A 12,819-nucleotide genomic window follows, 5' to 3' on the forward strand; every position below is an offset into this window, starting at 1 on the left:
GAAGAACAGACAGCATCCTCCTTTAATCTGCACCTGCCATTAACTAGGCTCAGTAGGCTGGAAGAATTCAAGCGGTCACCTACACACCTGTAAACTCCCCGGAAAGAGCCGAGTGCAGCCGAATGCAGCAAGTCCCCCTTCTCCCTCCCATCCTCCTCTTCAGTCGTGGTGCAAGCAGCCATGTTGCCGCGAGCTTGTTCCGGTATCAAGGCTAGATCGTGCGCATAGGCTGCATTCGGGCGCAGCTCCTCGCCTCTCGCTCCCCCCGTCGCCCGTTGACACGCACCTCCTAACGAGAAAACCCCCCGTTGCCGATAATGGATTTTACAACTTGATGATTCTTTCTTTAGTCGGCTCGTCAAGGGAATAATAGCAATCGGTATACCGACGGGACGAATTGGTATATCGCCACACTGCAGTGCAGCACTTGTGAACGACCTTATTCGAATCACGCAACACAAGGAAGACCGACGGTGATTTCCGTGGATTTTGAGTTTTGTGGATTGCTCTGTGGCAGTGCCGCTGCGGCCGCTGGAAGATAAGCTAACTAGCTAGCTTTGCTTCGACAGAAACACCGAACTAGCTAGCTACATGGGCTAACATCGGCTAGCCAGTTAGCTAGCTCATCAAATTAATTCGATTTTCTCACCTGCCATGTGACCATTTTACATGGTGTTGCTTTTAACTTTTAGGATACTCCATCCCGGATATCTCGTTCGGAAGATTTTGAATTGTTTTGTGCGAATCGGGAAGGTCGAGACCTCGCCGGGGATAACTTCGGCCTGAAAGTTTGTAGACCCCGGACTTGATTTGAAACCTCAAAGGAAGCACCTCTGCAAGAAGAAGAAAAAACGGGCGCTGGTACTGCGTTATGAAAACTACGTTGGATAAACATTCATTTTAGATTTCGTTGGCAGTTGGGGCTTCCTCGGACGTTAGTTAGCAGTCTGACTAGTTAGTATGCCAGCCACCTAAATGAACATTGTCTTGCTCTCAACAACCGTTGCCCAACTTTTCCTCAAGCTAGCACCCTTTAGCTAGCTGGCCAAAACGTCATATCGTGAGCCTGATAGCTTGCTAGCCGCTTTCGACGTTGATAAACGCTGATTGAGAATTGAATGGTCTCAAACCTCGACAGAAGCTCAAGAGGATATCTGTTTTTCCTGTTTTGTTCTTGTTGACAAACATGGGACGTGTGGTTGCTGCTAGCTAGTTGCTAGCTAGCTGGCTAACTTAGCTAGCCGCTGATGTGGGATTCAACTTGTTGATTCAAGGGCTGTCTGTCGTGTTGCTAGCTGGCTAGCACTGGACAGCTATTGGAAATTGTCCCCACCATCAGCTGCACAAAAGGGGCCACCGTTGTCACAAATTTTAAATGCACAATAGACACTAAGGAATCATTCCTTTCGACCTCCCCTTTTTTGGCAAATCTAAGTCTTTCAAAAATGTCAACAAGAACCCCACTGGTGCAAGTCATTGAAAATTCAGCTGCACAGGTAAGATTTATAACTAAGTTAACTTGCCAAAGTCACGTTATTGTATTTTTATAAGCATATCCATCCACTTATTTTAAGATACTCCTGGATTGTTTAGATTGCTCTGGACAGACAATGTCAGCCCCTATTTGGCCTTCCACAGAGTCTAGTTGTCTTTGCATTCTCTCTCTCTCTCTCTCTCTCTCTCTGTTGTCTTTGCTACCCCAGCAGTGATTCACCCATGGAAGTATTATATTATCATTCGCCAGCTTGCCTACGCACTCACATTGGGTTTCCCACTCCTAGCTGGACAAAGACACAAATGTAGGTTGCTGTTTAGACTGTGTGTCAGGGCATGTCCTCCTACTTGACAGTTCATAGATTTAGCTTGTTGTAATACAATAAACTCCTAGTCACATTCACGTAAATTCCATGTAGTTTTTGTCAAATCAGAAGCATAGAATCAACAATTTAGCCTTATTTATTTTTAATTTACTGTAAAACATGCTGAGCTTTGCATTGATTACATTATATTGATACTCCATTATAAAGTGTCATAAACAACCCAATGTCAGTTGGGAAGTTGACTTCATGAAAAAGTAGACTTTGGTGGGGAGTAATCCACCAAGCCCCTGTGTTTGCTTTAGGATCTTGAAGAAATCCATTGTAGTTTGGAATAGGAAGTCGTAACTACAGTAAAAATGTCATTCTATTCTGATGACTAGCAGACACAAAGTCATCTATGTTCCTTTAGAGCGCCATTCGAATAGAGGGAGACTTAAAACCAGTAGTAGTGTTGTGGTCGGTTCCCAGGGTTTCCCCCTGGCTTTTACAAAGGCTTAGCTGGTAATGTCACCATTAAGGTGGGTTTTACACCAGGACAGGGGGTGGTTGAAAGGTCTCTAGTAACACACAAACAACAAACAACGCATTACCCATTTTGAGCTAAAATAAGTCTACTGGCAACTACCCAGAATAGCAGAGGGGAGGAAAAGATACTATTAGAAGTCATTCATCAGGTGTCAGATTAAAATTCTAAAGGTTGTGTAAACTGGAGATAAAAGATTGTACATTTCGTGTTTCCATTCAGATGGTCAGAGAAAACACTTTGGTGGTCTGCCTAGGAGTTTAAAAGGCAAGGAAAACCCTGGCTGTGCTCTGTAAATCATTACAAGGCTGGAACAAGGCCCCTGCTTCCCAGTCCACAACATCTGTCTTAATCTTGTAGACTATATTATCTAGTAGATTCATTGTGACTATAAAAGAGCCGCCCACACACACAAAGAACGCTACTTATAGTTTCCAATACAGATAATTCCTTGCATTACTTGGACTGTTGTTGATGAGCCTCGTGTTGTATGTGTTTTAAATTGAAAAAACTTTTGACCGTGTGTGTTGGATGGAAAAATCTGGTTGTGTCTCTTGATGTTGATAGTGTAGTCAGGGATGATGTCAGCATGTGTGTGCAGGCGTCTGTGTTTGTGCCGCTTGGGTTGGTACAGGTATTTGGATGTAGCTGTGGTGAGGTTTTGGAATGATGTATTGTTTGTGCAATCGGTCAATTGCTTTGGTGATTGTAGTACCATAAATACAGCAAACAAAGACAGCACACACACACACACACAGAAACATCTGCTTTACCCTATGCTTTGTATGAATTGGGGAAATGTTATTTTAGTATCATGTGCCAAAGCACATATTGACATCTTAAATTATAGTGCTTTCTTCTGGACAGTTGTCATATTGTGGTGAACAACTTTCTTGCACTGGCACAACAGGAGTTAACTGAAAATCAGATCCATTTGTTAGCTTTGTTAGCATTTCTCATTCCCAACTACTGGGTATAACGACTAGCTTCAAGTTTGCTCATTAGGACAAATGTGGCAACTTATTTCTCACAAAATGACAGCGCCTAGCGAAGAAACATTAGACCAGCGTTTGAAGTGTAAAGGGAGTAATGCTAAACATTATGAATTTTCCCACAGTCTTCTCACACAACCACAAGAATTTCACATACACACCCCCGTACTGCTTCCTCTGTTGATGGAACAGTTTTTTACCTGAAACATTGAAAGCCCAACCCTGGTGTGTAAATGGCAGCTCTACAACCAATCATGCTGCAGATCTGCTCTTAACAGCCAATGGGTAAACCTCTTGGTGGTGGAGACACAAAGGTCCAAACTGTTAAGATTCTGTCTGCCTTGTGCTTCTTGTACAAATAAAATGCTGACGGAAGTTGTCTGTTGATACCATGATCTCACTGTGTGTGTGTGTGTGTGTGTGTGTGTGTGTGTGTGTGTGTGTGTGTACTGGCTTGTGTCAGTGGATCACTGCTGTCGTCATAAGGTGTGTGCGTGTGTGCACGCACTTTGGAACAGGGAATAAGAAAAGGTAGAGTATACACGAAAGCAGATTGGCAGCTAGGCTGGTATGTGTGTAGGTGTAAGTAAACACACACACTCATATTCTCACATGGCTGCACCCTTACCTGGGACAGAGGTCAGTGACAATGCAGTTAATTATATAAGCCTTCTACTACAGCTGTCACAAACACATGCGCGTGCACACTTACACGGCCTTATCATGAGTACTGGGATCTTTCAAGTTGATGCCATATTGAAAGTCAGGTGTGTGTTGGACATAGATTTGTATAACACACACTCATATAAACACATGGTCATTAACCTTCACTAAGTCTAGCAGACAAAGTCCCGTTCCATCTCTTTCCTCTGCTTTTGTCTTTTGTCACTCACACATCCACAACACATGGTGAGGTTTTAGGGGTGAAAGAAATGGGTTTGGGGTCACGGCTAGCCCTCAACTGAGTTTGTAGGTGATAGGTCATGGACGGCTACACCCACACACACTCACTGTCTGTCTAAAAGGCCATGTATAGAAAGCCCACGGTGTCAGGTCTCAAGATGCAGGACAAGATGGCACCGAACATTAAGGCCCCCTCAGTGTTGACACATAGGACTGTCTGTCTTTGTGTGAAGGAGAGACTGGAATATAGCCTATATTTAGACCTGGGTCATCGATCTGCTGATCAGTATCAGCAGATATTCACTAAATATCTTTGTCTCCCTGCAAGTCAACTTTATTTGAATGGAGAGAAACTGGTTGACTTTTTTCATGTTTTACAATTAATTAATTGCGACTGATTTGACTTGTCCCCAGGGCCCACTAACCTTTTGTACACATGGCTGGCAAACTGAGTTCACAAACTATGTGAAGTTTATGTTTAAAAAGAGAAAATTGGGATAGAAGGATTTTGCAGCTCATTAATGATGATTACCGATCAACCTGTTTCATTGACAGTGACTGACCAAGAGAGAGTACTGCCTCTGTTTGTATCGAACACCACAGACTATTAGTTTGGGGCCATTGGGCCAAAAAGATGGAGATCAAACATTGTATTGACATTTTACACATGGTTCTTGGTATTGGATTTTAGTACAGAGGAAATTCTGATACTGACACACTAATTTAGTGTGGTACCAGCCCAATATTCACATAAATGCAATAATGAAGCGGGTCTCCCCTATAATGGGATATTCGGTTGTTGCAATATACGCCCAAAACAAGGTGCTGCATCATTCATGGTGGACCTGTTCTACTGTAGGGTTCATTTAGGCCTTGTCCACTTCCACAGACATGACTGAATCACTTGATTGTCCGATTTCCTGTTTTACAATGTTCCCCCGCTATTCATTCAGCCACGTCCTCCGAAAAGACAGACAGAAATTGCAGCTAGAAATACTGGTCTGCCTCTTCAATTGTTTCTTCATCCTCCATTTCATTGTTTGGGTGGATGCACACTAGCCGAGGAAGCTGGATCCTCCTCATGTCGAGGTGTGGGGGATTTGATCCCTTAATATGTCCAATTCAAAGATTCCTTGTGTACAGAAAATGAGAATCTGAATAAATTACAACCAAGACCAATTTCCACTTGGTTGTAATGTTTAGAATTAGTACTCTCATAGTAAATTATCCAGTGTCAAACAGTTTGAGCGTTGTAACCTGCTCTAGGACCGAATCGGGGACAGTTGCAGAATCAAAATCCAAATTGCCACCATCCACCACAGCTACAAAGACTTACAGGGGAAACACAGCTTGGAAATGTGACTGTAGAGAACGGGTTGGTATCAATTCACCTGACACCTTGGGAGTGTGAAAGCCTAGCACAGAATCTTACAGCAAGCTGTGGAGCTGGAAATTCAATATAGATGAGAGAGAGCCGTACCGAATGTGTGTGTGCACACAGAGAGAGGCATGTTGGAGAAGAGGTGTGTTTTAATATTCCAGTGTTCACCTTTTTGCCCGTCTGCATCCATGCTCCTCTTGAATGAGTCATCGCATCGGCAATCTATAGCACACGTGCGCGCGCACACACACACGTTGCCGTTCCGCCCAGGAAACCATAAATTATGGCTCTCTCCATACCAGACCAGTCACTAGGCAGATGAACAGAGAGACAAAGCTAGCCAGGGCCCTAGCAACAGAGAACCTGCCTCACACACTCTCACACACACACACACACACACACACATACACATGCACACACTAGATCATTCACTTAATCACATACACATTCATTCTCACAGGCGTACGCCAACACTCCCTCCTCTTTCTCACACATACACACACCCAGACTCACGCAATTAGTGAGTTGATAAGACAAGTACATGTTAATTTATTGGGTCTTCTCAGCCATATTAGACCATAGGTTCCAGTCTCCTATAAAACATTTCACTAGATAGACACATAGGCTACAGACAAGTCCTTCTGGATTTTAGTAATATCTTTATGTGTGGGTGAGTGTGTGTCCGGACAAAACGCACACTGCTGGCTGGTTGTTTAGCCAACAATTGCAGTGAAGTTCAGTACACCTCACTGCTTTGTGTGTGTGTGTGTGTGTGTGTATGTATGTATAGGTGTGCGTTGGATTGTATGAGGGAGTGGGGTAGAACAGGCCCTTCCAGTTGAGCTGGGTGGTGGGTGTGGCCGCCAACTGTAGACCTGCGATTTAGAGGATTTGACGTCATTTAGGTGCATGAGTGTGAATTTCTTTCTCACGTCTTCGTTGTAATTCTCTCTTCCTATCTCTTCCTATATTTTTTTTTCACACTGGCATTTTATTTACTTGTAATGTTTGGAGAAAATTGAGTTTGAGAATGCAAGAATAAAGACAACACTGCACAAAACTACAGATAAAAAAGCTGAGACGTTAGCAAACATATTAGTTGTCTAAAACCAAACATGTTATGGTTAAGCACAAGTTAATTTTATCACAAATTTGGAAGTACACAGTTGGTGGTAAACACCGAGCAAGCCACCATAATGTGTACGCTCAGTGCTACGCCCAAGTCGAAGTGGCGAGATAATTATCTCACACTCCAAAACGTACTTCCCAAGGCTAAGACGGCCTCTGACAGAGATTTTTGTTGTCGTCTATCTCACACACAGATTTGTCCCGTTTCCAGTTTTGGAAATTAAACTAGTTTGAACTACAGTCAGTGGCCCCGACTGGTCTGCAACTTGAATGGGAGGAAAGAGACCGAGTCCTTTTAACCCCTCTCACACCACGAGATTAGCTATGCTGACGGTCAGTGCCAAGTCCTCAATATCTGAGTCACAAAACTCGGCTGATCATGAAATCTGGTCAGGATGGTAAAATCAGGCTTATCACATAGGGAGCAGCTGGAATAAGCAAGCCATGATAGTTGGCCTAATAATGTCCCATCTTTGATTTGCAGGGAGTACACACCCAAAATATGTAAAAATCTACATGAACCCTAATACATAATTAAGTGCATCCTTAAAGACAAATCATGCTTTTTAATCATAGAAAATAAACAATTTCATTTATTTTTTTGTAAATAATGTAGTATATATCAGCAGCAATCTTCCTCCACCTAGTATTTTTATATATTTAAATTCATAGGTCGCCATTTCTTGTAATGGAATACAAGTTTGAGTCACTTGTTAAGAGTTTTTTGTCTCGTCTTTGTCTCGATGCTGTTACGTTTTAAGTCTCCTGTTCTAAATCCGTCCTGCTATCCATCCCTTCATTCTCAAAACTGTCATTCCCTCCATCCTATTCATGCATTTATTCACCAGCTTTTTAAATCAGCCACCCTCTGAAAGCTACACAGATGCGTTTACTGGTATGGTCCACATGCGTTGCACACACACACATGCACACTCATAGTTGCATAGCAGCAGAGCGAGGGCATGCAGGGAAGTAACTGCTGTGCAGTGGGTCCCAACTGTGACAGCAACAGAGCAAACAGAGCTCTGAATTGGTTTGACACACACACATATATACACACATACCCACATACCCTAGGGAGTTAGGGTAATCCAGTGCAAGAACACTTACACATACACACACACACGACACTGCATTCACAGCAAACTGAGACCCAGCGTGGCACCACCTTGCTAAAGTAAGGGGCCTCTCACAAGTTTACTTAGCCGTGTGTGTGTGTGTGTGTGTGTGTGTGTGTGCGCGTGTGCGCCGGGGAGCAGAGATCGAGTTGATGTGAGTATGCATAGAGACTGGCCCGCAGTGTTTGAGACAGGAGACTATACAGAGGAGAGCACACTAGCAATAAATGGACAATTAATCAGAAAATATATTGAAATTCTAATCATGACTGCTACAGTTTCCAAATGGCAAGAGGCTTGAAGTTTTCCTTAAAGTAGGCTTCCCACAGGCTTTGAAAATCCTTGAAAGTTTGTTGATTTGAGAAAATGACGTTTCTGGAAATTAATGGGTGGCCTTGAAAGTGCTTGATTATTTTATTAAAATATTGCATCCAAATTCATCAATATGCCTCAGCTCTCTGGACCTCTCTCTGTCCAAGGATCAACACTTCACATCCTGAGGAAAACTCTTTGATGGTATTTGCATTATACAGTATAGCAGCAGTTTTAAAATCAATGAAAAAAATGAGACCTCTATAATGTCTAATTTTTACCTATGTCATGTCTTACCCCAAAGCATGCCAATTCTGCCTATAATTTCACCAGATAAGCCCATGAAAGTCTTTGAATTTGATGTCCAACTGATTGTGGGAACACTGTTAAATGGAAAGATGTTTCAGATGGCTTCCTAAACTAGCTAAAAAAGCTGTGTAATTCATATAGTGTAATCACAATATTTGACAAAGAAATTGCACTACCCATTTTTTGGGGTGATATCCTGCCAGGCTGCTTGTAGACCTGTGTGTTGTTGGAATGTTTTCATCGATCTGTCTGACCCATAGCCGCATGCAGATGTGTATGTATTAGGGTTGGGCAATGTCAGTTTTTTATGTCACAATATTGTGTCCATATTTTATGATTTTGTCATGGTAATGTGAATAATGTCCCAGCGGTGCGGATCTGTCATAATACCATGCTTCTATCAGTGTAGTTACCAAATTCCTGCTACATTGTCTCCGCCAGTAGGTTACATCATTCATTATTAACTAGTGCAGTGCCCATTCAAAACATGCCTGTCCGGTACGGGCTGATTGCTTGGCCTTCTCGAGAACCGCTCATCCAAACAACTTCACACACGACACTGCATGTCCTTGGGTCCCCAGCAATGCACCCGCCAAGTGTGAATTAGATCGGACGAACGGTTCTCGAGATATGCGAAGGACACACATACAGACAGAGATTCCTTGCTTTATAGTATGATTATTAGACCACAGGTGTGATGAATTCATGTTCTATTTTGTCACTGAAAGACATTTACTGTGATGCAAAGATCTTTATTTTGATTGATCTTAAAAGCAGTAAGTAGGCCTGACGGCAGTCATTGCTTCATATAAATCATCAAGTGCGACACTTGCTTGAGTGCATGTGGCCAAACGTAGTCTACACCAAGATGACAAAGAATTTGAATAAATATAAAGAGGCTTTTGCGCTCAGACTGGTCGCGTTATCCTAGTGTTAAAAAAAGTGGGGTTGCACTCGACAAAAATTGTCTTTAATAGAGAACTTAATTCCCATTGCAGACAAAATGTTTTCGACCTGGCCTTCATGAATGCGTAGAACTTTAAAGTGAATTTTAAAAATACATGAATCCAACAGCAAATACCACAGCCTAACCCACTTCTTTTAGTTCCCATTGCCTCTTTTGATTCATTAAAAAAAAAATGTTTGTTATTAGTGAGTCTAGTCAGCCAAACAAAGTTGGATAAAATGAGATCACTGAGATTACAGAGAAAACAAGTTTCATGGGATTTGCTCTAATAAAATCTAATAAATAAACACAGTCTAATAGCTACTGTACCTTCAGGTTTCTGGCCAAAAACACAAGCATTTTTACTTTGTCTGGTTTAGGCTGTGTGGAAGTGGGGCATTCCCGGCTGTACTGAGCGCATGTTGCACATGTCCTCAAGTTATTTTGTGTGACGTCGATGTAAGGAGCTTGGCATTTGATGGTTGTATTTCCATCATTTGCCATTTTCCATCCTATCATGCAAAGCTTGCGTACAACCTGGTGCAGTTCAACTGGCTTTCCCTCATTGTCCGACTTGAACCTGAAGAACTGTCAAACTGGTGCAGTAGCATTTCTCTTTGGCACTTGCCAGCCTTTCAACTTCCGTCCTTTTCATTTCCTTCTCATCAGAGTGGTTGAGTCCACCCCGAAGTTATTACCTGTGGGGATAGCAGTGTAATTAGCTAGTAGTTCCAGTTAGTAGCTCCAGCCGCAACAGTTGGTGGCATTGTTACACATAATGATTATTAAATAGCAAGTATATTGAAAACAACATAGTATTAAATTAGGGTATTAAATATGATTCATTGACCATTTTCAGACACCCCAGTATACGGCAATATCAGGACCAACTCTAGGATGTGTGTGTTCTTGACATTCCTGCTGGAAACCCATCTTAGAATTAAAATAGAGCATGAATAAATAGAAATACAAATGTATGAATAGAAGGGTAGGAAGAGAAAGGCTGGCCACAGAGTGGTGGAGGGGTGAGGAGGGAGGGAGCAGGAGAAAATGAAGGAGGGATAGAAGAGATAGGAACCAACGTCGGGAGAGAGGGCAGGATTCAGCGAGCGACAAATCTCCATGGCAACACAGCCATCAAGACCTGGAGTCAGGAGGTGTGTGTGTTGTGCGTGTGTGTGTACGTGTGTGTGTGTGTCTTCCCACCCACAAATTTCAGTATAATGTAGGAGCTTTTGTATGCGGGTGTGTTACGCTTTCAATAAAACCCTCTTTGTTCTGCGCTTGTTTGTTCCGCATATAGCTCTGGTTGATAAGTAGGGCTGCGGGAGAAAATACTGCTTTATAATACTGGAATATGTTCTCGCAGAATATTGTGTCAATAGATCAAGTATTGATATTTTTAACTTGTATTTTTAGGCTGGATAGGAACACCAAATAATGGTGTAATATCAAATTCTGTCTCTGAAAATTGGGAAAAATTTTACCTGGTCCTCAAGGCTTCCAATTAAACCTCATAATTGGTTTGCAGCTCGTTACTCTTAAATTTAATTAATTTTGACATTTCACTACCCTTAAGGACATTATTTGCCATTTTTACACATTACTTGGGTGTGCAATCTGTAATTAACTGCATAGGTGTCCATCTGCTGTCTTCTATGTTCTGTCAAGCCTCTTGGCTGAAGTTACAGTGACAAACTTTAGTTGCTCTTGGTCAGGAAGTGGCAGCGCGACTCATTAGGCCTTTTTCAAATGAGAGGGAACAGTTTGACTACATTTAGTTTGTTAACAGCAGGTTCTAATGCAGTATTAACAAAAAAATGCAGTTTGAAAAGTTCATAGCAGGATTTAAGAATTGTGCCTTGCAAAACTGGGGGCACTGAGTATTGCATTGCATCTTGGTTGGTTTCTTTTTTCTTTTTTTTAAAAAGGTTATGCAGGCCTCTAGCACAAAATGGCAAGCTAACCAGTTTACTAGTTTAGCTAATTATACTGAAATTTTGACATTTTAATGCATTTTTTCCATATATGCACCATATTTTGTAATATTTAGAATTGTGCAAAAATTGGAATGATATTGCGATGTGTTAGGTTTCTTGATAGACAGCACGACCTTAACACAGTCTGTACAATGGGAATGGTAAAGCGGAACGATTGCCTAGTAGCCCTCAATTGCATATTAGCATTAGCTACGCCGCTGCAGAGTCCCATACACTTTGATTGGCTTCATACAAGCAGACAACGCAATTAATTTATAGTCAAAACCTCAAGGCTCTGTTTTAGATACAACTCACGCATGTGTTAAAACTTTAACAAAGTGCAGCCATTGTACAGTAGTTAAGAACGGGAGTCTGTAAGAATAATTGTGGTTGAGACGTTGACTTGATCTCTCCTTTATGGTTTCTTTCTGAACATGGTGTGTAAAATTCCATCTGGTTGTATGTGGCTCCCTCCCAGAACTGAGATTAGTAAAGGTCAGTGATAATGAGGCTCGAGTCAAAACACAACCAGGACCGCCTTGGATTAACATTACTGCTGCTGTGTGTGTGTGTGTGTGTGTGTCAGTCATGTGCGCATGCTTGTGTTTGCAATGTGGCATTAAATGGCTCTCGGCTGTAAATGTTAACATGTGTCAGTGAGTGTTCACCGTGCGTGTGTGTGTGTGTGTGTGTGTGTGGGGGGGGGGGGGGTGTCTTCTGAGTGGATTCAGTGGTTATAAAGCCTAAGTTAGCGCATGCTTTGCTGCACTGTGTGTGTGTGGTTCTAAGTTGGTCTACATGAGTCAGACGCAGCATCAGAGAGTAACGTGAGAACAAAACAATGATGTCACGTATTGTCCTCCAACACGTCTATAATTATAACAGGGGGAGAGAGGAGCGGTGTGTGTGTATCTGCTTGCATGTATGTGGGGGGGTGTCAGGCTGCAGCTGCCCAAAAATGAAGGAAGAATCAGAAGACAAAAATAGTCAGACATGAAAGAGGAGAGGAGAGAAGGAAGTGGAAAGAGTTGAAGAGAGTCTGGAAGAGTGAAAGAGGACTCTGAGAAGAAGGGACGCTTGATTTTGAACTTGCTGTACCTTTCAGCGGCATCAAACAGTGCTTACAAGATACGATAAAGTTAATAAAGTTAGTGGCCTATGAAATGGAGTCGTTGACTAGTTGGGGAACGATCCTTTAAGCGCAGGGTTTGGTACATACCATGATTTTGGAGTCAGTGTTCAGTATAATGTTAAATGCTGGAGCTAAATTTGCATTTTTGTAACAAATTTTAGCATTAAGTGACATCAAGCTCAATTTAAAAATAATTAACTGAATAACCTGGAAAAAGTTGACTTGGTAGATGTTACTGTTGACAGCTATACCATCACCTCTTCCACAATGAAAATA

The 12,819-nt window shown here is 42.1% G+C and overlaps 1 protein-coding gene across 2 annotated transcripts in view; it reads left to right on the forward strand.

The window, feature by feature from the left end:
- The first annotated feature begins 232 nt into the window (after positions 1 to 232).
- Positions 233 to 12,819, forward strand: part of mark2b (MAP/microtubule affinity-regulating kinase 2b) — a 50,334-nt gene continuing 37,747 nt past the window's right edge. For both annotated transcript variants that reach the window (XM_071534436.1, XM_071534437.1), the window contains exon 1: positions 233 to 1,496. In XM_071534436.1, the coding sequence (XP_071390537.1) occupies positions 1,446 to 1,496 (51 nt within the window). In that variant the 5' untranslated portion in view covers positions 233 to 1,445. The remainder of the gene's footprint in view (positions 1,497 to 12,819) is intronic.

The sequence above is a fragment of the Centroberyx affinis genome, unplaced genomic scaffold, assembly GCF_046629955.1.
Source record: "Centroberyx affinis isolate AG114_WGS23_722 - 3 ecotype Tasmania unplaced genomic scaffold, CSIRO-AGI_Caff_v1 ptg002542l_1, whole genome shotgun sequence".
Taxonomy (NCBI): domain Eukaryota; kingdom Metazoa; phylum Chordata; class Actinopteri; order Beryciformes; family Berycidae; genus Centroberyx; species Centroberyx affinis.